Source organism: Enhydra lutris, unplaced genomic scaffold (assembly GCF_002288905.1).
Source record: "Enhydra lutris kenyoni isolate GAN:26980312 unplaced genomic scaffold, ASM228890v2 scaffoldscaffold9, whole genome shotgun sequence".
NCBI lineage: Eukaryota > Metazoa > Chordata > Mammalia > Carnivora > Mustelidae > Enhydra > Enhydra lutris.
This window is the reverse complement of record NW_019154093.1, coordinates 63,369,046-63,395,051: the sequence shown is the minus strand read 5'-3', so window position 1 is coordinate 63,395,051 and position 26,006 is coordinate 63,369,046. Positions and strand designations below refer to the sequence as shown.

Genomic DNA, 26,006 nt, shown 5'->3' with positions numbered 1-26,006 from the left:
ATAAGTAAATTTAGGAAAGAGTCTAGCACATTTATGATACAATTTGGTAAAGTGGTCAATAAAACCTATCAGTTAATATAGCTAATCTAAAATGAAGATAAACTACCATGATAATGAATAATAATCAATATTTATGGTTAATCCCTTTTGCAGGTCATTTATAAATAGAATATGGATTAGAGAATAGTTATTAGATTAATGATACCTCACACTTGCCTCTTTGTCCCAAACTTGAATTGTCTTTGAATAAAATTTCTCTATCCTTTTCCTATTTATTTCCAGTATTGCTAGTAGTTTGTGAATACTATTTGTACAAAAAAAATATTTATAGGAGGGGCGCCTGGGTGGCTCAGTGGGTTAAGCCGCTGCCTTGGGCTCAGGTCATGATCTCAGGGTCTTGGGATCGAGTCCCGCATCGGGCTCTCTGCTCAGCAGGGAGCCTGATTCCCTCTCTCTCTCTCTCTCTCTGCCTGCCTCTCCGTCTACTTGTGATCTCTCTCTGTCAAATAAATAAATAAAATCTTTAAAAAAAGTATTTATAGGAGAAATAAGATGTACATGAATAAAATACATTACACATTAATAAATCAGTAGTTTGTACTCTGGTGAAATGTTGCTCTCAGGGATGCAAATACAAGTAGTATCTGTTAAGGCTTGATTTGTGTCTCTCCTTTTGGTCTTAATGCAGTAGTTAATATAAAATAATGTCTGCTAGATTTCACTGAATATCTGACATTCTTCTACAAAAAGCTTTAGAAATCTATTAAAAATACTCAGTGCTGGCACAATGCTTGATAATAAAAATGTAGGATTGGATAAATTGCTAGATGATTTTCATCACAATATTAATTTATTTTAGAACTATTTATTACCATCTAGAGCTTTAAGACATAAAAATATGTTTCTGAGATTTGGGGGTAATAACTTTGAAATTTGCCAAAATTGTATACTTGTTAAGATTATTTGCTACAACTTTTTTCCCCTAAATTTGTTTTTTATAAGTTCAATATATATACTTCTGCAGGCTGCTTATAGTTTAGAATGATGTAGTTTTATTTTGGTTTCAGTTTTAACACTTAAAAATATGTATTTTCACAAATATATTTGATGAATAGAAGTATAAAATAGTAGCAACAAGTGATATTGTACCAATATAGATCACTTGTAAGAGGTGTGAGTTAAGATTGAAACCACCCATTTTACTCCAAAGTATAATGATAAATGAAATACAGTAAGCACATAATAAAAGTTAAGAGCTGAAATAAAAAAAGGAATATAAATACCTTTCGGGGCCAGAAGTGTAGGAACTTTCAACAGTGAACAAGGGACTTCGGCCTCTTTCTGCTAGGTTATGCATAAACAGTCAGGAGCTGCTGGGGAATTTTACTGGTGTAGGGTACTAAGTACCCAAACATTATGAGGGATAGGAAACGAGACTCACCTACCCCTGGTAGAAAGTTAAAAAAGTAGGTGCAACTACTTTGCAGGGCTGGGCCTTATATGAAGCTTCAGAGAGAAGCAGTGACAGCTGTGCCGCAGTGGTTTAAGCATGTGCTTAGTGGCACAGTTACTTGCTTCTGTGATATGTCTAAGTATTGTCTGGGGACTGGAGCTCTGGGCTTCCAGTAAGAAACCTGGTTGTGTAGTTGGGGAGAGGGGAGAGAAAGGGAAGAAAGAAGGGTGTTGCTGGGTTGATGTCACTACATACTTGATATAAGGAAAAAGAGAGCAAGTGCAACGACAGAAAAATTCTACTTAGATTAAGTCAGAAGGTTCAAAAGTACATTAGAAGAGCGAATGCTCCCAGTGATATTCAAGACTCAAACCAGAGATGATGACTGTATCCTAGTAAACCACAAATACTACCATAATCAGGCTTTTAAATAAATAAGCGTAAAACAATAGCCCTGAAAATAAGATAAAATTATGTATAAAAAACCAACAATGAGTTTGGTATGAAAAATAGTTGATTAGAAATATTCAGTGAAATTAAAATATCAGTAAAAAATTTTTAAAGTGGTTATAGACACAGATAAAATTTGGTGAACTAAAACAAAACAAAACAAAACAAACAAACAAAAAAAACAAAACTGAGAAATTTGCCAGGATGTAGTAAAAAGATATAAAGAAAGGAAAAGTATAACGGAGAAGTTAAGAAGCTTAGAGGCTCCAGTATACATATTAAGAGTTCTTGAAATAGAGCTTGGCAAAACCGTCTTAAAGCAGTTATGTTAGAATTTTCTAAAAAGAAAGGAAAAATTGGGGGCACCTGAGTGGCTCAGTGGGTTAAGCCTGTGCCTTCAGCTCAGGTCATGATCTCAGGGTCCTGGGATCGAGCCCCACATCGGGCTCCCTGCCCAGCGGGGAGCCTGCTTTCCCCCTCTCTCTTCCTGCCTCTCTGCCTAATTGTGATCCCTCTCTCTGTCAAATAAATAATATATATTTAAAAAAAAAAAAAGGAAAAATTTAAGTCCAAAACCTACACCCATGGTTGCAATAATGTGAAATACTGAAGATCACAAAAGAATCAGAGCTTCCAGAAAATTATAAAAAGATCACTTTAAAACCAAATGACAGAGGCACCTGGGTGGCTCAGTGGTTTAAAGCCTCTGCCTTCGGCTCGTGTCATGATCCCGGGGTCCTGGGATCCAGCCCTGCGTTGGGCTCTCTGCTCGGCGGGGAGCCTGCTTGCCCCCATCTCTGCCTGCCTCTCTGCCTACTTGTGATCTCTGTCAAATAAATAAATAAAATCTTAAAAAAAAAAAAAACAAATGACAATTGAACGGATCCCACACTTCTCATCAGCATTAATAGGTGTGAGAAACAAAGGACACGATATTTTTAAAGGTCTAAGATAGGACATTAATAAAAATACTTTTCGTGAATTTTAAATCTAAGGTGGCTTATTATTTACCTTGTTATTTATAGAGAACTACTAAAAATGAGTTATTTTTTAGTATGAATGAAAGGAAACTGGAATAAAAGAGAGTCAACAATGAGCAAAGAAACCAGCAAAATATGGTGGTAAATATAATTAGTGAGTATAAAGTAATTATTAAAAACTCACTTTGGAGTGCCAAAAATAAAAACAGAAATAAAATTTTATATAATATTGACAAGGAAGGCATTTGAGGTGGAGGTGGGGAGTATAGTCAGTAGTTAAGTGTCCTAAGTGTCTTCAATGTTGGGAGGATGAGGTAATACTCAATAAATTGAGAGTATGTTTTTAAAAACATTGAAATATTGATGTTAAAAATTTAAAACTAATCACAAAAAATATGGAAATACAATCTGTAACTTTCACACAATCGTAGAAACAAAGAGAGGTGGATATGGAGAAAACAATTCAGCGTCGACAGGAAAGCAAAACTAAAACACAGAAGAGAGAGAAGCAAAGAAAAAGCAGAGTAAATAGGAAACATAAAAGAGATAGTAGAAACACATCCAAATATATAATTAACCACAATAATTTGCATTTATTAAATTTGTGTATGGAAACATGTGACTAGTATCGATTTAAAATAAATACTGTAAACAGCTGTATGATGTCTAGAAAAGAACAACGTTAGCAGAAAGTTGGTTGAAAAAAGATATGCTATGCAAACACTAACTATAAGAAAGTTAATGCAGTGATACTAACATAAGTAGAATTTTGGGGGGAAAATATTAATAAAACTAAGAAAAATAATCAAAAAATGAATAAATGTCTTAAAGGATGTAACATTCATAAACTGTGTATGTGTTGCAACACAGCCTTACCCAAAATTAGTAAGGTTTTTATTTGAATAAGCTTCATTAGATTGATTTAATACATCAAAAGTTTCCTGTATTCCCCTAATATAAAGTGAATATGACCTTTTCATACACTTGTGTAACATTTATCAAAATTGACCATGTACTAGGTCAGAACAATTACATATATAATTTCCAATGAGTATATATGACTGTGCTTTTTCTACTTCATAACTAAATTAGAAATAAAAAATAAAAATATTATAAAAATGAAACAGTAACAATAACAAATTTTTGTGTGGGAATTAAAAAAAAACACATTTATAAATGATTGATGGGTTAAAGAGGTTATCACAATAAGAATTACACAATATTTAGACCTGAAGGAAAATTTCTGCTGGCAACGTCTGAAATGCAGCCAAAGTCATTTTTATGTGAAAATTTATTGTGTTGAGTGTGTGTAACAGGAAAGATAAAGCAATGACTATCTTAAGGAACTAATAAGAGAGCAAATGGAGTGGGGATGGGTGTGGTGGTGGTGATAGTAATGGTGGTAAATTTCAAAAAAGAAGAAAAGAAATGAAAATTATAGAAAAATAATGAAACAACATAAAAGCAAAAATAAAGATGATCTACAAAAACAGAAAGCTGGGTCTTTGAAAATAGTTTAGTAAATGCTTGTATGGCATATCATATAACAACCAATGCATTTTAGTTATGACTGCCTTCTAATTACTGTTCTTTTATTACTTTCTTAATCTGCTTACAAGTAGCTTTGGCACCATAGTTAATCATTATGGCTGTTTCCCCCAGATCTCCTAAATACCGAATAATCAACTGAAGCAGATAGGACTAGGGAGGGTCTCTTAAGTCTACCATGTCACCACCACTTCCTTTGGCCTCTCTGCTAGCCTCTCATCCCCAGGAAGTAGAAATGTGATTTGCTTGGTTCCTGGCTGTTTTATTCCAACTCGAACTTTGAACACACATCTGAGTGACTGACTAGGTACTAAGCAGGGTCTGGGTGCGAAGGATAGAGTGATGAACAAGATAGGAATGATACTAGCCCTTGGAGAACTTACTGCCTGGTAAGAAAGACATTAAGCAAGCAAATTACAATGAAGAGACTGCACCATGGGAGCCAGTATCTAGGAGACTTAGTAGACAACCTAATAAGGACTGAAAGTTGAGCTGAGAAAGTGAAATTTAAACCAGGTCCTAAAAGGTGTTCATCAAATGCAGCAAAATTAAGATTAGGAATGTATTCCAGGCACAGAGAATAGCATGAACAAATCCTGAAGGCAAAAGAGTTCATGTACTGGTTAATATGAACCTGCATATGGTTTTGGATCAGTAAGGTTGCTCATAGCTGAACTACATACCTATGTTTTCAAATTGTATTTGGTCAACTTCATTTAATTCAATGGCAGCCTCCAATCCCAAATATAACATACAGTATATTTATAATAAAAATAAGAACTATAAGAATAATAACTTAGGTGCCAGTTCCATTGTCTATAAAATGAGCAATCTTACTCATTTTATATTCTACTCATGAAGACTGTTAGAACTGGAGATAGAAATGTTAAACACCTAAGAGAGGCCTTATAAAGAGAAGGCATTAATTTCAGGAGTTTTTCATCATTGATTCATTCGGTCTTCACAATAAACTGCTGAAATAATTAGTACTTTCTTAATTTTAGAGCTGACATTTAGAGAGATGAAGTCATCTCCAAGATAACATGTGACTTTTTTTTTTTTTTTTTTTTTGGTTTAAAGATTTGTCTTAGGCATTATCTTTCCTTCTTTCTAAGTAAGTTTTCTTTCTCACAGGCTCCCAGAGTACCATATGTAAAAATGAAGCCTGCATGGGAAAGGTTGATTGTAATAATTTTTCCGTATTTAAGACATGTGAATACTCTGTTACCCAGAGAGCTATTTACTAGTGGATCTTTGTTTTATTCATACTGGTTTCCAGTGCATAGAGGGCATGTAAAGATATTTACTGAATTAAGGTGGAAATTGAATGAAACAGAGTAATCTGATCTCAAAGTAGACAGTATTTTGACCATGCCAGAAAGGTTTCACAATAAGGTTTATTTTAATAAGAAAACATGAAATAAGATCTTTAGGAATTACTAATATATTAATAATTTTGGTAACTGAAAAGTTGACATGACATGGTGTTTTTCTTTTTTCCCATACATTTGAAACAAAGTTCCTACTTTTGGTGTCCCTTGTTTAATGTGAGTAGACTAAGAATTTTTCATCTCAAAGGATGGCTGCAGTGAATAGTATGTACTCAGTATTTCCTTTCACTTCTTTTACAAAAGGAAGCAGATTACAAAGAAAATTACATAGAAGCCTCTCTTGGAAGGCATGTAATTTGAAGTAACTTACTTTGGATGCACAAATAGCAATCTTTCTTTATTTAAAACATTCAAAAGTTAACCAGACTGACATATTGCTAATAAATAACTCAAGGAAACTGAAACCAACAAGATAAAAATCTGTAACTTTTATTAAGGTTTTCCTTAGACCTCCACTGATGAAATAGTATTTTTTAGAAATTACCCGAAGTTTTGTTTTATTTCATAATGAAAGCAAGTTAAATGCTCACAAAAATATAAACCTTTAAGAGGGCACAGAATACAACTACCGTCACACAATTCATCCTTCAATTATGGAAGTATCCCAAAATTTCCAAGAATATTTTATCTGTTTTCATTTTGCCATAGTTTAATTTTGCTGTTGCTTGATTAATAAGAATATATGGAGTAATTGAGGAAGAATTATAGCTACCAAACATTTATTTCTATTTTCATTTTCTGCCATTTTACAAAGTTAGAAGGATTAAAATGAGGAAGAGTTACCCTCCAATCAGAATTAGTAAATATCCTTGCATTTGCCATGTTATGTCCTTTTTCATTGAGAGAACACTACATAATTAGAAAATTATTCTCTTTCTTTCTCTAGTATGTGAGGAGGCTTAGGGGTACATCTCATGGTCTCTGTGTCTCAAACTTCTCATTTTTATAGTCAAGATAATCTCTCCATTGCTTCAAAACAATGTGAAAATTATGGACGAAATGCTAGTAAAGTCAAGTCAGTTTGGAGTTATGAAAGAAATACAATTTTCAAGGGAGTGAAAAGTCAGAAATCACAGATGATTTATGCAAGGAAATCCTCTTTTAAAAAGTTCCTCAAGAAGAACAAACACAAATAACTGTCCTCCTATATCAATGAACAAGAACTATATTCCCTTGGTTACTGTTACTCATTTGTTGAGAACTGTCGTAGGAGTTCAACAATTTTGAAATCCATCCAAATCTTATTGGATGCCTGCTATGTGGTGGAATTTTCCTATGCCCTGGGATTGCAGATGGGAGGAAAAAAACACTCTGATTACTGCATAGCATGTAGGGAAAGTCGGATTGCAAGCTATGCTAAGTGAAAAAAAAAATTATGTGAAATCTCTAACAAAGCATGTAGAAGATGGTCAGTGATCTGTTACTGGTATCTAAACATAATTTCAACAGCAGTAAACCTAGTAATCAGCCCCTAACTAGCTCCTTTAGGGCTAGTTCAAAGCCTTTTTCGTTGTTTTTATATAACACAGTGGTTGTTTCATTTTAGGGTTCTATAAATGTTTGTTATATGCTACTGATGAAAAGTAAAATAACCCACAGACGCCAGGGTGGCTCAGTTGGTTAAGCAACTGCCATTGGCTCAGGTCATGATCCTGGAGTCCTGGGATTGAGTCCCACATACGGCTCCTTGCTCTGTGGGGAGTCTGTTTCTCCCTCTGACCTGTCCCCTTTCAAGCTCTCTCTCTCTCTCTCTCAACTAAATAAATGAAAAATCTTAAAAAAAAAAAAAGAAGAAGAAGAAGAAAAGCAAAACAACCTTAAAATACTCTAACTGCATTAGTAGGAAAAGGGACACTTTTAAAAGGATAGAAATATAAATTATTTTGGTTGAGTAAAGATCATGTTTCTCTTGCTGCAGCTAACATCTCAGTTTCTCAAGTTGCAGAATAGCATACAGGGAAACCAAATGGTGTAGTGCAGTGTTTTTCAAAGGTTTCATTAACAGTTGTTGGTTTGTAAGTTTAATTTATTAAGTATAACCACCTTTTGTTATTAATTGACTATATTAAGTATGTTAGACTTACAAAAGATAAATTCATGTAATAGTTTTTTTTCAGTTACGCATTTCCTGTTGAAAACTATGTGTGCATAATGATTTCTTATTGAAAATCCCTATAAAAATTTGACCGTAACAGTAAGAGTTCAGGCTCTGGAGTAGAATGGTCTTGGCATAAAATCCTTACCTGTGAAAGTAGCTTCCACATCTGAGAAATGGAAATAATAATTGTACCATCATAACAGAATTGTTGAAGACTAAATGAGATCACATATATAGTGTCTTAGTATAAAGCCTGACACATGGTATGTGCTCAGTGTATACCGGCCTTATTATTGTGGCGAAATACATATTGAGCATACTTTCCATGCATCTTTAGAAACTTGAATTACTCCCTTGTGATATTGATTAACCTATCTGTTTCCATTATTTACTTGTTTTGGCACTTGAATCTTCTGCTTAGAAAAATATTCTATCTTAGAAAGTTTAACAGTGGAATGACAGCTAAAGTTTGTTTTAAAGAATGGGATCTTTCTCACCTTAAGAGTTTAATTGTTTTGAATTAAGTTTTTGTTGTATTATGAAACAATGGGAATTATACTCCAAGAAAATCTATTAGGAAGTGTTCTTTTGATATTGTAACAAGTAGACTTAATATAGTATTTATATATGAATTACTTGTAATTTTGAGTTACGTTTATTTGAAAACTGATCTGGTTTAAAAAAGGAAATGAAAAATATGCTTTATTACTTAAATTTTAGAGATTTGTTTTAATTGACTAAATTTCAGGACAAAATTAATTCCTGCTCTTTAGTCAATAGTCTAAATTACTTCTTCCACTAGTACTATCTATGGATAGGTAGTCTTAAGAAAAAAAATCCCAAGATTTGTTATTGTAAACATAGTTCATCATTAACTTTATTAGATATATTAATTACTTTTATAAAATGACAATTTTAGATGTATGACTAATTGATTCACATCTCTTAGGTTTATAAAGTACTTCGGTATATATCAACAGTCCCCCAAATGTTTATGTAGCTATTTACTTGACTTCCTAGCTAATTTTTTAAAAACATTCTGCAATAATCAAGCAATATTCATGAGAGTATATTATGTACATATGAAATTGTTCATTTTGTGTATTTCAGTTGAAAATGAGTTGAACACTGCTGTTTTATTTTTTAAAGATTGGTTTATTTATTTGAGAGAGAGAGAAAGATTGAAAGTGAGCAATGAGTAGGGGGATTCAGACGGAGAGAGAATCTCAAGCAGATCCCCACTGAGTGCAGAACCCCACACAGGGCTCAATCCAAGACTGAGATCATGACCTGAGCCAAGATCAAGAGTCAGATGTGAACTGGCTGAGCCACCCAGGCACCTAGAACACCACTGTTTTAAAAGCATAGAAGGCCACTTAGTCATTCTGGTCTTGAGGAAGTTGGCAAGTATAGCTGATATATCTCAAAGTTTGTGCTTGATGATATAACTTTGCCAGTGGTTTAAAAAAATTATGTGAATGCTCACATATTTTCTGAGTCCAATAATGTGATGAAGGCAGTTAGGACCAGCTCTTGAGAGGGTGAGCTGGTTGTTAAATACAACCATCATGAAAAATTAAAAATTAAATGATGTAACCTTATAATCATATATATCATATTAAGAAATGTAACAAATACTAAAACTCATTGCTTCATAATTATTTATTTCATTTTTATCTTCATTGGGCTCTTGAGGTTATGTCTATTATATGTTAGAAATGTTGGAAATGTTCTATAATACATTAGTCACTAGCCACATACAGTTATTGAGTACTTGAAAAATGGCTATTATTAAGAACTAAATTTTTATTTTTATTTAATTATAATGAATTTAAATATAAATTTGATTAGTCACATGTGTCTAGTGGCTACCATGTTGGACAGTAAGTGTTCTGCCTCATGGATTTTGAACATGAAGTGAATTAGGAAGTAACTTTTGCTATGTGGCCAAGAACTTTTCTAAGTGCCTTACGTGAGTTAACTAGTTTAATCCTCGTAGTAACCCTCTGAGATAGATAATACTAACCCCACTTTCAATACCATGCACCATGAGAAAGATGGACAACAAGACTCGACCCCAAGCAGTGTAATTTAAAAGTCAGACTTCTAAAAAACAAACTACTGTTCTTTGTGATAAAATTCACAAAATTTTGTTCAAACACTTGTTTCATTAGAAACTATCAAGGTTGATACAGCCTTTTACAAAGCCAAGGGAGAAAATCAAGTGCAATAAAAAGTTACTTAAAAAGAATAAAACATAACAGGAAAAAGAATAATTCATTCATAGATTAATGTATTAAGAAAGGTAGTGTATTGAGTATTTATTAACCCGCTCATGAGCTCATGAGCATGGCGTTGCCCATTTCAGAAGCTAATCATAGTACATGTCTTTGGTGTTATATGAGTTGAGAAGTATGCTTGCTTTCATTCCCTCAAACCCCTAAAAACTTACAACTCTGTGTTGACATTAGCAGAGTTTCAATAGATATATCTATTTGGTTCAATATTTGACAGTTTTCTTTTTTCTCTCTTATTTTTCAAAGATTTTATTTATTTATTTGAGAGAGAGAGAGAGCGCTCACAAGCAGGCAGAGGGCAGAGGGAGAGGGAGAAGCAGACTCCCCACTGAGCAGGGAGCCTGATGCTGGGCTCTATCCCAGGACCCCGGGATCATGACCTAAGCTGAAGGCAGATGCCCAACCAATTGAGCCACCCAGGCGCCCCCATATATTTGACAGCTTTTTAAAAGAACACTTAAAGCTTCGTTGAAAAATAATTAAAATGTCCTTAGGTGAGCATTTGTATGTATTATATATTATTGAATAATTACTACTTTATTTGCATACCATTGGATAGAATTTGTCAGGTATGTTCAGTGTCTCAAAACTAAGCTATCTCTTGCTTCTGCGTGAGTGAGACAAGAAAGACATTTCAAAAATCCTATTCTATTTGACTGTCACAGCTTACTTTCAGATTTAAAATAAACTTTTTGGCCTTTAAAGTCCTAAGTAATCACCTTAAACTCTCTTTTGTTATGTAAGGTTTCAGCAGTAAATGATTCTTTTAAGAAAACTTATGTTTTCTACTTCTAAAATTTGTTAAAATGAAATATTAATTTATAAATGCTACTAAATTTTTTATTATTACTTTTAAGTTTTAATTTCAGCTAGCATACACTTCCATACATCAGCCAGTTCTCATCAAACGAGTGTACTCCTTAATCCCCATCACCTATTTAAACCATCCCCTACCCACTACCCCTCTGGTAACCATCAGTTTGTTCTCTATGGTTGTTTGTTTTGTTTCTTAAATTCCACATGAGTGAAATTATATGGCCTTTGTCTTTCTCTGACTTAATTCACTAATCATCATTTGTCTTTTGCTCCATCTGCTTCATTGCAAATGGCAAGAGTTCAGTCTTTTTTATGGCTGAATTAATATATATACATATATACACACATACATATGTATACATATGTACACACACACATACATATACATATACATATACACATACATACCACATCTTTTTTTTTAATAAAGTGATTTTTGTTGTTTATATATATATATATATATTTTTAAGATTTTATTTATTTTTTATTTGACAGAGATCACAAGTAGGCAGAGAGGCAGGCAGAAAGAGAGGAAGGGAAGCAGGCTCCCCGCTGAGCAGAGAGCCTGACGTGGGTCTCGATCCCAGGACCCCAGGATCATGACCTGAGCTGAAGGCAGAGGCTTTAACCCACTGAGCCACCCAGGTGCCCGCATACCACATCTTCTTTATCCATTCATCAATTGATGGATACATGGGCTGGTTTCATATCTTGGCTACTGTAAATAATACTGCTATAAATATTGGGGTACATGTAATCCTTTGAATTAATTTTCTTGTATTCATTGGGTAAATACCCAGTGGTGTGATTGCTTGATCATAAGGTAGTTCTGTTTTTAAATTTTTTTTTCTTTTAAAATTTTATTTTTGTGAATTTGTCAGAGGGAGAGAGAGAGAGCGTGCACGCACAGGCAGGCAGAGTGACAGGCAGAGGCAGAGGGAGAAGCAGGCTTCCTGCAGAGCAAGGAGCCCGATGTGGGACTCGATACCAGGACACTAGGATCATGACCGGAGCCGAATCCATTTCTTGTAGATTATCCAATTTGTTGTCATATAGTTTTTCATAATATTTTCTTATGATTGTTTGTATTTCTGTGGTTTTGATTGTTATTTTTCCTCTCTCATTTTTAATTTTATTTATTTGAGTACCCTCTCTTTTTTCTTGTTAAGTCTTGCTAGAAGTTTACCAATTTCATTGATTTTTTTTTTTTCCTAAGAGCCAGGTCCTGGTTTCATTGATCTCTTCTAGTTTGTTTTTAGTTTCTATAACATTTGTCTCTGCTCTAAACTTTATTATTTCCTTCCTTCTGCTGGTTTGTGGTTTTGTTTCTTATTATTTTTCTAGCTCCTTGAGGTGCAAGGTTAGGTTGTTTGAGATTTTTCTTGCTTCTTGAGGTAGGCCTGTATTGCTATAAACTTCCCTCTTATAAAAGCTTTTGCTTCATCCTGGAGATTTTGAACCATTGTGTTTTTATTTTCATTTGTTTCCATGTGTATTTTTAATTTCTTCTTTTATTTCCTGGTTGGCCCATTCTTTATTTAGTGGCATGTTATTTAACTTCCATGTATTTGTGGTCTTTCCAGGTTTTTTCTTGTGCTTGACTTCGTTTCATAGCATTGTGGTTAAAAAAGATGCATGGGATGGCTTCAGTTTTCTTGAATTTGTTGAGACTTTTTCTGTGGTCTAATATGTGATCTCTTCTGGAGAATGTTCCATTTGCATTTGAAGAGAATGTGTATTCTGCTGTATTCAGGTAGAATGCTCTGAATATTATCTGTTAAATCCATCTGTTCCAGTGTGTCATTGGAAGCTGTTTTTTCCTTGCTAATTTTCTACTTAGATGATCTATCCATTAATGTTGAGTAGGGTGTTCTTGTTGGATTGCCCCCTTTATTGTTATATAGTGTTCTTCTTTGTCTCTTATTACAGTCTTTGTTTTAAAGTTTATTTTGTTCAAAATGAGTATTCCTACTCTGAGTTTCTTTTGACATCCATTTAATAATAGATATTTCTCCATCCCTTCACTTTCAATCTGCTGGTGTTTTTAGGTCTAAAATGAGTCTCTTGTAGACAGTATATAGTGTCTACAAGACACTATAGTATACTGTGTGTTTTTTTTTTAATCCATTCTTTCACCTTATGTCTTTTGATTGACCATTTAGTTCATTTAATGCTAGTAAATGGTAATAAATTTTAACATAGGAAAGTTCTTAATTCTTCACAAAGCTGTGAGTACTGAACTAAATAAGAAAGATTAGCATTTATTCAATTCCCTTATGAAATAGCTATAGCTCTCCCTGGTCATGTTAAAGGTTTGTTTTAAATATTGATTTGTGAAAAGTATATGAAATCTTACTTTGTGAAAATATAATAGACCATAAATTTCTAGTAATGATTCAGTAAAATAGTTTATTAATTTTGAATTAGAATTTCATTCTTTTTCAGCTTGTTAAAAAGAAATGATAGGTAAAAAGATGTGTTGATTCAAAAATAATATGAGAGAAAAATCTTTGTAAAGGAAGGAGCAACAAGATATATCTGTAATTTGTAAAACCCTAAATTTTTCTGGAAATTAGAAATCGTTATATTACTAATTTAATTTAAACTCATTAATATGTACACCCCATTCTATATAAAAACACTAGAAGTTAGAAGATGAAATCAAATATGATGTCTGCTTTTAAAGCTCTTATGGTTTTAGGAAAGTACCTGATAAGTAAACCAGTAAAATGTGATAAAATATTAAGACAAAAAGGACAAAATGGTGTGGGGACATTTGTGAGGGCCATTTAGCTTAGACTACATTATTAGGTCATGTAGTACTTGTTGATAATAATCTCTTTAATTTTTAAAAGATATTTATTTATTTGAGAGAGCGGGAAAGAAAGGTGGGGGGAAGGGGCAGAAGGAAAGGGAGAGAGAATCTTGAGCAGACTCCATGCTGAGCATGGAGCCTAACACTGAGCATGGAGCCTAACTCAGAGCTTGATCTCACCATGCTGAGATCATGAGCTGAGCCAAAACCAAGAGTTGGACGCTTAAATGACAGCACTACCCAAACACCTCATCTCTAATTTTTAAGTGACATAATTTGGATATTCCTTAAATATTTTGAATGCCTTTACTTCATTTTGAGTAGCTGGTGAAGTGTAGGGTAGAATTTCAAGAAAAACATCAAGTCCTATCTCCCTGATTCCTTACTCCTGAGGAAAACTACCTATGACTGAGTTACCTATTAAATGCAAATAGCTTTGTGAGGTAATCTATTAAATTTTACATAATTAACCTTTAATATGTATATTTATTCATAGGCCACTTCTACTGACAGTCAAGTTTTGATGAGAAGAAAATAGTGAGAAAATTTTTAGTTCAATTTCTCTTTATAGATTTTAAAATTGTTATTAGGTACCTGTAACTTTAAAATTGGAAAATCTTGCTGACAGATTGACATTTTTATTATAACTTAACTTTAGTAATGCATTTTTGCCCAAAAGTCTAATTTGTCAGATACTGGTGGTATACCTATACCAGCTTTCTTTTGGTTAGTATTTGCATAGAATAACTTTTTTCATCCTTTATATCTTTTTGTGTCCTTATGCTCAAGGTTTATAACTTTTATAATCTTAATCTTTTAATTGCAGTTTTAATCCACTTACATGTAATGTAACTATTCACATGTGTGTATTTATATTCATTATCTTACTACTTGTTTTCTACTCTTCTACTCTACCCCTCCACCCAATTAGTGCATTTTCTGTCTTTTATTTCTTTTGTATTAATAATTTTTAAAATTCTGCTTTCCCCTCAAGAACTTAGCTATTCACTATTCCTTTAGTAGTTACTGTAGACATAAAACATGCATCCTAAATTGATTACAGCCTAATCAATATTAGTATTTTTACCACTTCGTAGGCAATGCTATGATCCAGGGCACTTTGACTCAATTTAACCTCTGATACTTTTTATCATGTATTTCAGTTTTCATTTATAATAAACTCCATCTGACATTATTACTTCTATAGTTTATATATAGTCTATATACTTTCCTTTATATTTACCCACATATTTATCATTCTTAGTGCCCTTTATGTCTTCCTGTATTTCTGTGTTTCTATCTGTGATATGCTTTCTTCCTGAAGATCTTCCTCTAATACTCTTCAGTGTGTCTTTTATTGTTACCAACAGATATTCCTTGCAAATGTCTTTATTTGCCTTTATGTTTGAAGGGTGTTCTCCTTTTTTTTTTTTTTAAGATTTTATTTAATTATTTAACAGAGATCACAAGCAGGCAGAGAGGTGGGGGAGGGGGCAGGGAGCAGGCTCCCTGCTGAGCAGAGAGCCCAATGTGGGGCTGGATCCCAGGACTCAGAGATCATGACCTGAGCAGAAGGCAGAGGCTTAACCCACTGAGCCACCTAGGCACCCAGATATTTTCCTTCTAGATAGAATTCCAGGGAGAAGGTATTTTCTTTCACTGCTCAAAAAAATATCATTTCATTGTCTTCTGTCTTCCATCAGTTCTTTTGAGGGGAAAGCTTTCAGCCCTTTTTTGTTGCTTGTTGATAGTATTGTGTCTTTTTGGGGGGGAGGGGAATTGTTTTCAATTCTTTCCTTTTCTTTGTTTCATAACAATTTTACGGAAATCTGCATGAGTTTCTTTATATCTACCTTTTTAAAGGTTTTAGAACTTCTTGCTTTTATGTTTTTTATTACTTTGGAGAAGTTCTTTGTTTCTCTTTAAGTATAGCTAGTCATTGTCTCATTTTCTCTCCTCTGCTTTAATGATCCCAATTACGTATATATTAGCTCTGTATATGTTGTCTTTTTTTCTCATGTTTGTTTGCTATTATTTTTTGTTATTTTCTTTCTATATTTTCCATCTGGTTTGCTTTTCATTTTTTGGTCTAGATGGTTATTACTGACCCATCTTTAGTTTGCCTGCCCTTTTCTGTTCCCCTGTCCCATCTGTTGTTAAATACATGTGTTTAGGTGGTTTTTTTTTTTTTTTTAATCCCCTTTTAATTTTCACTTTTTTTTCTTCTTTAATTTCTTTTATTTATTTATTTTTTTTTTACAAATTCCAGTTTCCTGGTAAAGTTCACATTCTGTTTCTCTCTCTCTCTCTTTTTTAAAGGTTTTATTCATTTATTTGAGAGATGGAAAGAGAACACAAGTAGGCAGAACAGCAGAGGGAGAGGGAGAAGCAGGCTCTCCACTGAGCAGGGAGCCTGATGTGGGGCTCGATCCCAGGACCCTGGGATCATGTCCTGAGCCAGAGGCAGCTGCTCAACCAACTGAGCCACGCTGGCGTCCCTAAAGTTCACATTCTTATTATGTAGTTTTTGAACATATTAATCCTTGTTATTTTAAAATCTGTGTTTGGTAACTACAGTTACTGGATTTTATATGCATCTCTCTTTCTCTTTTTTTCTTTTTATTTCTAGGCAGTTTTTAGTTCTTAGTTGTTGGTAAGCCAAGGCTTTTTTTTTTTTTTTTTTTTGTAACCCAAAATTAGGCCTTGTCTATGAAAATTTGTAAAGACTATGGTTGACTTATTATCCTTCACAGAAGGTCCATCCTATCATTTGGTAAATAAATGCAATGTGGACTAATCACTAATCACTTTCATTCACAGGACTGAGATGATTCAGGCCACTTTTCTACCTCTGGTTTGTCCCACTTGTAGAGAGTAGCTTTCCAAGAGTTTCAGCTGAGTGTTTGCCAGGGTTCTCCCTTCTTTAGCTATTATTATACTTGTTTTTGTTTCCTCTGGACCATCAGAGTACAGGAAGTTCCCCTCTTCTTTACAGAGATTTTCTGTTTAGATTCCTAACCTTTTACTCATGCAGTTTAAGAATTAAGCTCACTTTTCTGCACTTTCTTCTGTTTCTGATTTCTGGTCTCTTACATTCCTCAAACCTTGTGTCTCTATAGCTCTAGGAGATTGCCAAAATCTCTTTCTGTCTCTTCTGAGCTGTTGTCCTGTACAAGAGTCCCATTACTTCAGGTAGCTCCCCAGTGCTTCCAAAATATTCTTAAAACTTGTCCTTTAAAAGCTAATCTATCATAATCAGAAGCATATGTCAACAAATTATTTACTGAATGTTTTCTATGCACCAGGTTAGTGCTAACTGCTGATAGTACAATGGTAACATGATGTAAAACTACCTAAAGCATTATAAGTTGTGTGTGTGTGTGTGTGTGTGTGTGTGTGTATGTGTGTGTGTGTATGTTTATAAATGATATATTCTCTGAGTCAACGAACAAATGTTCTGCTGACAAACATGGAAAAATGACACATAAACATTGGTAAGTGGTTATGTTGAGGGCATATAACATACACTGTAGAATCTCAGAGAAGGACCACTTAAATTGGCCTGCAGAGAGGTGTAAGTAAAATGAGCCAAAAATGCTTCCCGGCAGAGGTGCGACCCTGGAAAAGAATTCCAAAGATTGAGAAAGTGTCAAGTATAGGATGTCATCTACTTGACCCAATAGAGCTTCTAATTATAACATATTAATACTGAAAATGTACTTCCTATTTCTATTTAAAATATTAATGCATTTGAAACATTAAAATGTGTTTGAGGATATAAAAGTTAGTTTACAGTTTTTAACCATGGCAATTGATTTCTTCACAGGTGTTCAAAGCAATGAATATCACACAAATTCGGAATCCTTCTCTCCCTCCTCCGGAAAAAATGCCTGAAGCCTATTCTGCAAAGATTGCTCTTTTTGGTGCTGGGCCTGCAAGTATAAGTTGTGCTTCCTTTTTGGCTCGATTAGGCTACTCTGACATCACTATCTTTGAAAAGCAAGAATATGTTGGTGGTTTAAGGTAATGCCTACATTTTTTTCCTATTTATAGTATCAAAAATGATGGCATAAAATAATTATGAATATTGTTCGTTTATGATCATATAGGAGCTTCAAGCTCACAGATGGTATTTTAAATGTTCTTTTTCCAAATGCTCAATTTTTATTTCATTATTCACATTAAATTTACAGTTGGTGTTAAGCAACATTTATTTTAAAAATTTCCCTATCTAGTTCTGTGAATTTAAAATAAATCTCAGCAAAATATTTTATGGATGGAGGAATCAGTCATATAAAAATGCGTTTCATCTCTATGAATCTGTCCTTTAATGGAGATACATCTGAAAGTTATAGAAATTAGAGATGGGGCGCCTGGGTGGCTCAGGGGGTTAAAGCCTCTTCCTTCGGCTCAGGTCATGATCCCAGGGTCCTGGGATCGAGCCTTGCATAGGGCTCCCTGCTCAGCGGGGAACCTGCTTCCTCCTCTCTCTCTCTCTCTGCCTACTTGTGATCTCTGTCTGTCAAATAAATAAATAAAATCTTTAAAAAAATTATATCAGTCTACTAAAATTGTTCCATTTTAATGTACATTTATACAGTTTTCCTTACGAATATTCTATATTTAATCAGCATCATTGTTGTAAATCAGTAATCAGTCATAGTCTTTAGTCCCGTGAAGATTCATTCATTGAAATGAAAAATATTTATTTTGTATCAGTGACTTTCAGGTATTCAAACCACATTTAGCAATTGGATGGAGAGGAGGTGCCTGGGTGGCTCAGTTGGTTAATTGTCTGACTTGATTTGGCTCAGGTTATGATCTCAGGATCCTGAGATCAAGCCCCACCTTGAGCTCTACACTCAGCAGGGACTTGAGATTCTTTCTCTCTCTCTCCCTCTCTCCCCTGCACTTTCTCTCTAAAATAAATAAATACATATTTTAAAAAAGAAATTGGATGGAGAAGTTTGCTTTATGTAAATAGAACTCCATAGTGAACATATATTACTTTTGTGATTAGAATGAAATAAAATTTATAAGTAGGTAATGGATATTGCTTAAAACATTTGATGTAAAAATGAGAAAGAATTTTGGTGGGAAGTTAATAATATTACTTAATTTATTGTTATTTTTCATAAATATGTCATCTTGCATCAGAAAATTACGAATTCTAAAATACTGTCATTTGGCATATCTGTTGTACTTAGCATTTAAATGTAATGGCTACTGAACTATTCGCAAAGTAACTGATCATATTTAAACATCATAAGGAATACATTTAATCAAATTATGACTAAAGCTTGTGCTTATGTTTTTTATATTTTACGAAACCTACAAATTTGTGTCAATAATGATAAAATTTCAATATTGGTTAGATGATTATATGCTAAACCCAGGATAAGCTTTACATTAATATAAAACTATTTGACTGAATTATCAAGCCAAGGTATCATATAATAGGGAAACCTGTTAAAGAGGTTCTGAAGCATAAACTGAAGAAAAAAATAACCTGATTGTCAAGAAATAATTATTTTTTCTGACGTTTCACCACTATGACTTTTAAGGGATTATGCATGTCTTATAAAATTTTTTTATTTATTCCTGGAATGTAAATACCTAATATATTATTTTGCTGGGATGATTTAGACTATCTTTTTAATAGTGTTTTACCATAGCTTTATTAATTAGGAAAAACATAATCTATTAGCAACATATGTATAAGCATTGTACATTTTTTTTCAATTATACACATCAATGAATATGTGAGCTAATTTAAAAAAATATGAACTTAATTGTTATATACCCTAGTAGTCTAGGAAAAATCTTTTTGCCCCTTAATTGCATTTCCACAGGAAGCCTAAAATGGAACAGGCCCTGTTTGTGAATTATTCTGTGTGGACAATTTTGGTATATTATTATGGTTGCTAGCATCTCCATCTCTTTGTAACTCAAATGCAGAATAAGCATTTCTAAATCGTATAAACTAACACTAAACTTGTGTATTTTTATGTATTTGCTGAACATTTTCTAGTGGGACAGATTCTCCTGGATTAATGACCAAACATTTTTTAAAATTCTTTTTTGATTTATTTTCTTTCCTTTGCCTTTGAATGTTCCCAGTGTCTAGGGACAGTATGAAATGTTGAATCAGTCTCATTTGGACTGTCCCTTGGAAGACGCATTATGTGCCACTGTTACAGGATTATAAAAACTGACACTGGAATTTAGCCAGCATTGCAACTACAACCTTTCCCTGTTAATTTATTTTCTCACTTACAGATGCCTCTCATTCTCTTGTAACTTCAAAGTGGCTAAAAAAGATTAAATTAGCTTTGTATTTGAAATCAATTGCTTAAAGAGGTGATGTCAAGTTTTATCTTTCCTTCTCCTTTGCATCCAAACAGATTCTTTTATCCCTGGTGAATTAGTATCACAACCACCTTTTTTTAAAAAAATCACTAAAGTTGGTGAAAGATAGCAAGGACTTAATCCCTATTGCGTTGAACATGATTGATTTTTTTGACGTGGCAACAATATTAAATTAATCAGTAGTTTTGCTCTCCTCCCACTGTGGCTTTTTTTTTCAGGACATGAGTTTAAAAAGGTTAAAGCCCTTGATATTATGGTAACAAAGAGAAATAAAGACGGTATTAACAGACTGTAAGTGTGCATGTATAAATATATACTTTTGATTTTGTATTTTCCTTATAAAAATTAATATACATGAACTATGACATTTTTGTAATGTCAGAGCAATGGTTTCCTTTGCTTTAGTTATTTCAAACATTTTCACTATGTCTGTTGCCTATCACATTAGTTCACAATAAAGAAAAATGGGATTTAGGTGAAATAGTTATACCAATAGGAAATATTTTGAGAAAATATGTGATGTAACACAAATTTAAAGTGTGGTACCTGTACCATAAGACACAGAAGCAACGCTCTATTAAAGTATAAGAATTGTGAGTTGAAAAGAATGGGAGTTGTTACAGGTTAATCCCACTCACTTGAAAGAAACATGAACATGGAATAAAGTTTTTGTTTTGTTTCATTTGGGGTGGTTGTTGTTTTAGGTTTTCTGACACTCCACTGACAGTACTAAAGGATTTATGGTTGCCACAAGAATAGTTTCTTCAACACTTTAGATTGTTAGAAGAGCACAGATAGAGGAATGTAAGTTTGTTTTCATAAGCACAACAAACTTGGGAAGTAATCTTTCCAATGAAATTCTGTCTTCCATTCTTTTATATCCCCTTTCTTACCATGTAGTCTTGCCAATGATCTCATTTCCTCTCCTTGTTTCAGTTACCACTTACATGCAAATTATTTAAAAATCTGTATTTGTCCTAACCTCTCTCTCTGTCCTGGCCGTACATTCACATCCTGGACATCTCTTCATAAACTTCATCATACCAATATTGCTCCTCTTCCCAAGTTTACTCTCTCAGTGGATGGCATCATCAAGACATACGGGAATTATTTGCACTACTCTTCAGTATCCTGGCAATTTATGTTTTGTGAATACTTTTTAAAATGCCCTTTTACCCCTTTTGCCTCTGTGCCCCTAATATCTCACCACTACAGTGTAGCCTCCAAATGGTTCTCTTTGCTTCCTGATTTGTCTTTCTCAATTCATTTTTCTTGTAATTTTTCAAATCTGATTATATTAGTTTTCAATTTGAAATCTCTCAGTAGGTCCTCGTAATCTAGGAGACGGTGCATCTAGTTTGGCACAGAAAGCCATGACCTGATATTACATACCTTTTCCCTCCCTCCTGTCCTTCCTTCCTTCCATCCCCCTTCCATATTTATTGATCTTGTATGTGGTGGTAATTATCTCAGGCACTAGAACTCAAAAGTAGACAAAACAAAGTTCTTGTTCTCATAGGGCTTACACTCTAGTGATAGGAGGCAGACAATAACAAACAGTAAACCAAATATAGAATATGTCAGGTGATGATAATTGCATTAGGTTTTTTTCTTTTTTCTTTTAAACATAGAATATGTCAGATGAGGATAAATGCATTAGTTTTCCTTTTTTCTTTTAAATAAATGCATTAGTGTTGTTTTTTTTTTTCCTTTTCTTTCAGTTTATTGATGTGTATCTAGCACATTTGATGCCTGGAATAGATTTTTTTTAAAAAACATGTTTATTTCCTAGTCTATGCAGTAAAGTTATTTTCAGAAATAATCATGTAATAATCAATAATGAAATTATTTTGATTCATTCCTATAAGAAAGACATTGACAGTTGAAATAATTTCAATATTAAAGATACAGTTCATGTAGTTTCATTATTTTAATTTTAATTTGAAACAAAAACTCCTCATAGTTGGCCAAGATTAAAGAGTTGAAGTAATTCATATTGTGTCATGTCTATCATTTTATCAATTCCAAATCAACTGTTTAAACATTAGAACATGTAATAGTGAGGGGTGGAGACACAGGCCACTTATGGGCAGTTGGAATAAGGAATGCTTATAACTGAACCAGCCTGTGCTAGTGGCCACTATTTAGTTGGAATTTCCCACATTAACTTACCTGTAGATCTCAATGTTTATTGAAGGATGGATGATAAAAATGGAACAATTTAAAGCTTATACACATGTTACTAGATCTCTACAGCAACCACAGTGATTATTTAGAATTTAGATCTACTAAAGATTTTTGGTAGACTGACTTTAGACTATCAGTGGCATTGTTGAGAGCAGCTCATGGTGAAAATACTAAACGGGTTTATTTTAATCAGTCTTATAATTTTAAATTTTAAATTAAAGTCTTATAGTTTTAAATTGTCTAAATGAGTACACCCACTTATGGCATGCACCTGGGTTTGGAATTATGCTGGTAAGGGAATAGAGATGATGGGATTTGGGGCTTGAGCAACCCATAAAATGGGATTGTCTGAGGACCAGTGTTAGGATGGAGGACCCAAAGTTTAGTTTGGGGCATGATAAATTTGAGAGAACTATTAGACATCCAAGTGAACCTGAAGGTCTAGAATTTAGGTCTGAGGATAAAGATGTGAAATTTATTACATGTAGATGACATTTAAAGCTCTGAGACAAAGAGGAATTCATCTAGTAATCAGAGAATCTGACTGCAGGGCTGTGGTGTTACTGCTAGAGCCTACTGACACTCCTTTGCTTCATTTGCCATTCCCAGAACACAGTATGCACGCTCTTGTTCTCCTCCCCTTTCTGTTGCTCCTCCTTGTCATTTTCTTTGTCCTCACATGCCTTTCCTCTTTTCCACTTAACTGAAAGTTGATCATTTATCACATTTCACCTACCGGATTATCTTATCCCATAATGCCTCCCCTCCTTTGAAACATTGTTGTTCACATTGATATTTTACATTTTTCTTTTTTTTTTTTTTTATAAAGATTTTATCCATTCATCTGACACAGAGAGAGAGACATCACAAGTAGGCAGAGAGGCAGGCAGAGATAGAGGGAGAAGCAGACTCCCCGCCAAGCAGAGAGCCCGATGTGGGGCTCGATCCCAGGACCCTGGGATCATGACCCGAGGCAAAGGCAGAGGCTTTAACCCACTGAGCCACCCAGGCGCCCCGATATTTTACATTTTTCAAATAGTTCTGTGTATGTGTATAATCTCCCTTCTTTCTACTGACCTCATCCATTGGTGAATAAAATGTGTCACAATTACAACTGCCCATATTCCCCTGTAATACCCTACGAAGGCCCCTCTGTGGTGCCCAGAGCATTATGATGACTTTGACGTAGTATGGCTAGGGCCCACAAGTCAGCTTAAGAGATTTTTATCTTTGACCTAGGCCCAAATTTACTCTTAATTATAATCTTATGTCCTAATTAGATGGAAAGCTCCTTCAGTATAGGGCATTGATTTTTATACCATTTAATATGTTGCATTTTCTGTAGCACTGAGCATGCTATCTTGCTAATTGTTTTATGTATAAAAAGTAATTGAACAGTTAAGTTCTTAAGTCACCAAAGAATGAAAAATCTGCATGCACTTTAGAAGACTTAGCACTGAATGATCCGTCAGGTTCATCTTCAGCAATTATTTATTTATTTTACAAATTTATCTCCATAATCCCTGGACATATCTCTTTCATTGCATGTACTACATTCTGTTGTAATTATCTGTTTAGGTAACTTTCCCCAGTATGTAACTTTACCCCAGGAGAGTATATCGAAAGTGGGAATTTGGTAAAATTCACCATCAAGTCCCTGTAGCTAATGCCTGTGTCTGGCTCTTTGTAAATGCTTATTGAATAAGTAGATAACTGAATAAATGAATTACTATATGTTCATGAACATATATAGTCTTCTTATTGCTACAAAACATGAAGAGTTATTTGCCCTTAACTTTGATACTCTATAAGTTATTATACTATTGAAATGATTGTATTTTAGGACTCATTTTTTTAAGTGCAAACAGCAAGAACTGCTATTAAATAGGATTACTTTTTAATGACTGTATCCTTTGGGACACCTACTGCTTTAATAGAAGAAGATTGGTTTACTATAAAAAGTGTTCTATGGATCACATGGAACCAATCCCATTATATCCGAAACAGCATGGTAACACAAAGTTTAGATTTGAATTTGAACAAGCTTTTGGTGTATTTGTGAAATATATATGTATATAGGTATATGTATATATGTATATTAAACACTAAAAATAAGTTTCAGCTAATTTTTGTGGTTTTTTAAAATATTTTATTTATTTATTTGACAGAGAAATCACAAATAGGCAGAGAGGCAGGCAGAGAGATAGGGGGAAGCAGGTTCCCCGCTGAGCAGAGAGCCCAATGTGGGGCTCGATCCCAGGACCCTGAGATCATGACCCGAGCCGAAAGCAGAGGCTTAACCCACTGAGCCATGCAGGCGCCCCTAAATTTTGTGTTTTTAAGCTTTTGGTTTTTTAGGAATTCATAGAATTATTGGTAGAGAATTCAACTAAATACTTTAATAAATTTTAAAGTGTTGGAATTGCTTTTGACCAATTGTTTTGACCAATTTGTTTTCCATTGTTTATATTTATTTATATATCATTTGCTGCTGTTTCTACTGTTTTTCATATAATATTGTGTCATGTGTGTAAAATTTGGATGTTCTCATACTTATGTGATGTGAACATACTCTTAGAAAAGGGGTTTATTCCTTTAATACTGATCAGTATAGACATGTTGCATTTTTTAAAGATTAGTGATTTTTTTTCACAAATGCTTCTTTTACTTTTCTTTTTTCCACCAGTATTTCTGAAATCCCTCAGTTCCGGCTATCATATGATGCAGTGAATTTTGAGATTGAGCTTATGAAGGACCTTGGTGTAAAGGTAAATGAAAAATATAACACATGTATATTGCTCAAAGAGAAAGGAGTAAGCTCTACACTAAAGATTAACAGCAAAATGTCACACATTTTAGGAGAGAACAATTAAAAGCTACACAAGGCAGAATCAGAAAGATGCTTCTCCTTGCTTAGGGCATTTGTCTGTCTACTGTCTGAATGCCACTAGCCTGGAAAAGGGCAATCAATAGTTCTCATCTGGCACGCCTGCATGTGATTAATTGTCTGTAAGAAACAAATTCCTAAATTGCTTTAGGGGTTCACTGCAGCTAATAGAAGGATTTGGTTTCTTTAATCACATTTTTTTCATGCAAGTTGTGTGCACTCTGAAATATTTGTATTTCACAATTTGGACCATAATTTCTTAGAGAGGTTTATTTTATTTATTATATGCATCATGTCAGTAGTGTTAATGTGATAGTCCTTTCTTAACATAAGCAGCAAATCAGTGTGGTAGAAAGCAACAGCTCTGTGTTTTTCATTGTTTTGTGAAATAAATGTTATTCTTTTAAAGGTGACCAGAAGTTAACATTTATACTTTCAGAATTTGTCTGTAGATATTCCTATTCCTTTCTATTAATTAGGAGTACTAAACTCTGGCTCTTCACTTGAACATATTGCTATTTTTGTTTAAAAAATGTTAATTATATATCGTAGATATACATAGTACATTAATAAAGTACTGTGGTTTACATAATACATTCTGTAAGTGCATGCAAAAGATATTTTGAAAAGTGACTAACAAACTTGGTGGCTCTTGCATTTAGAAATAAAAACTAAAATAATCAAAAGGGGAAATGCTCAAAGCAAATTTTGTGCT

General features: G+C 33.7%; 1 protein-coding gene across 1 annotated transcript in view; it reads left to right on the top strand.

Moving 5' to 3' along the window:
* The window catches only part of LOC111142998 (dihydropyrimidine dehydrogenase), an 828,681-nt gene that overhangs the window by 222,494 nt on the left and 580,181 nt on the right, over positions 1–26,006 (top strand). Inside the window, exons 6-7 of the mRNA XM_022496386.1 lie at positions 17,675–17,871; positions 25,091–25,172. Coding sequence (XP_022352094.1) covers positions 17,675–17,871; positions 25,091–25,172 — 279 coding nt within the window. The remainder of the gene's footprint in view (positions 1–17,674; positions 17,872–25,090; positions 25,173–26,006) is intronic.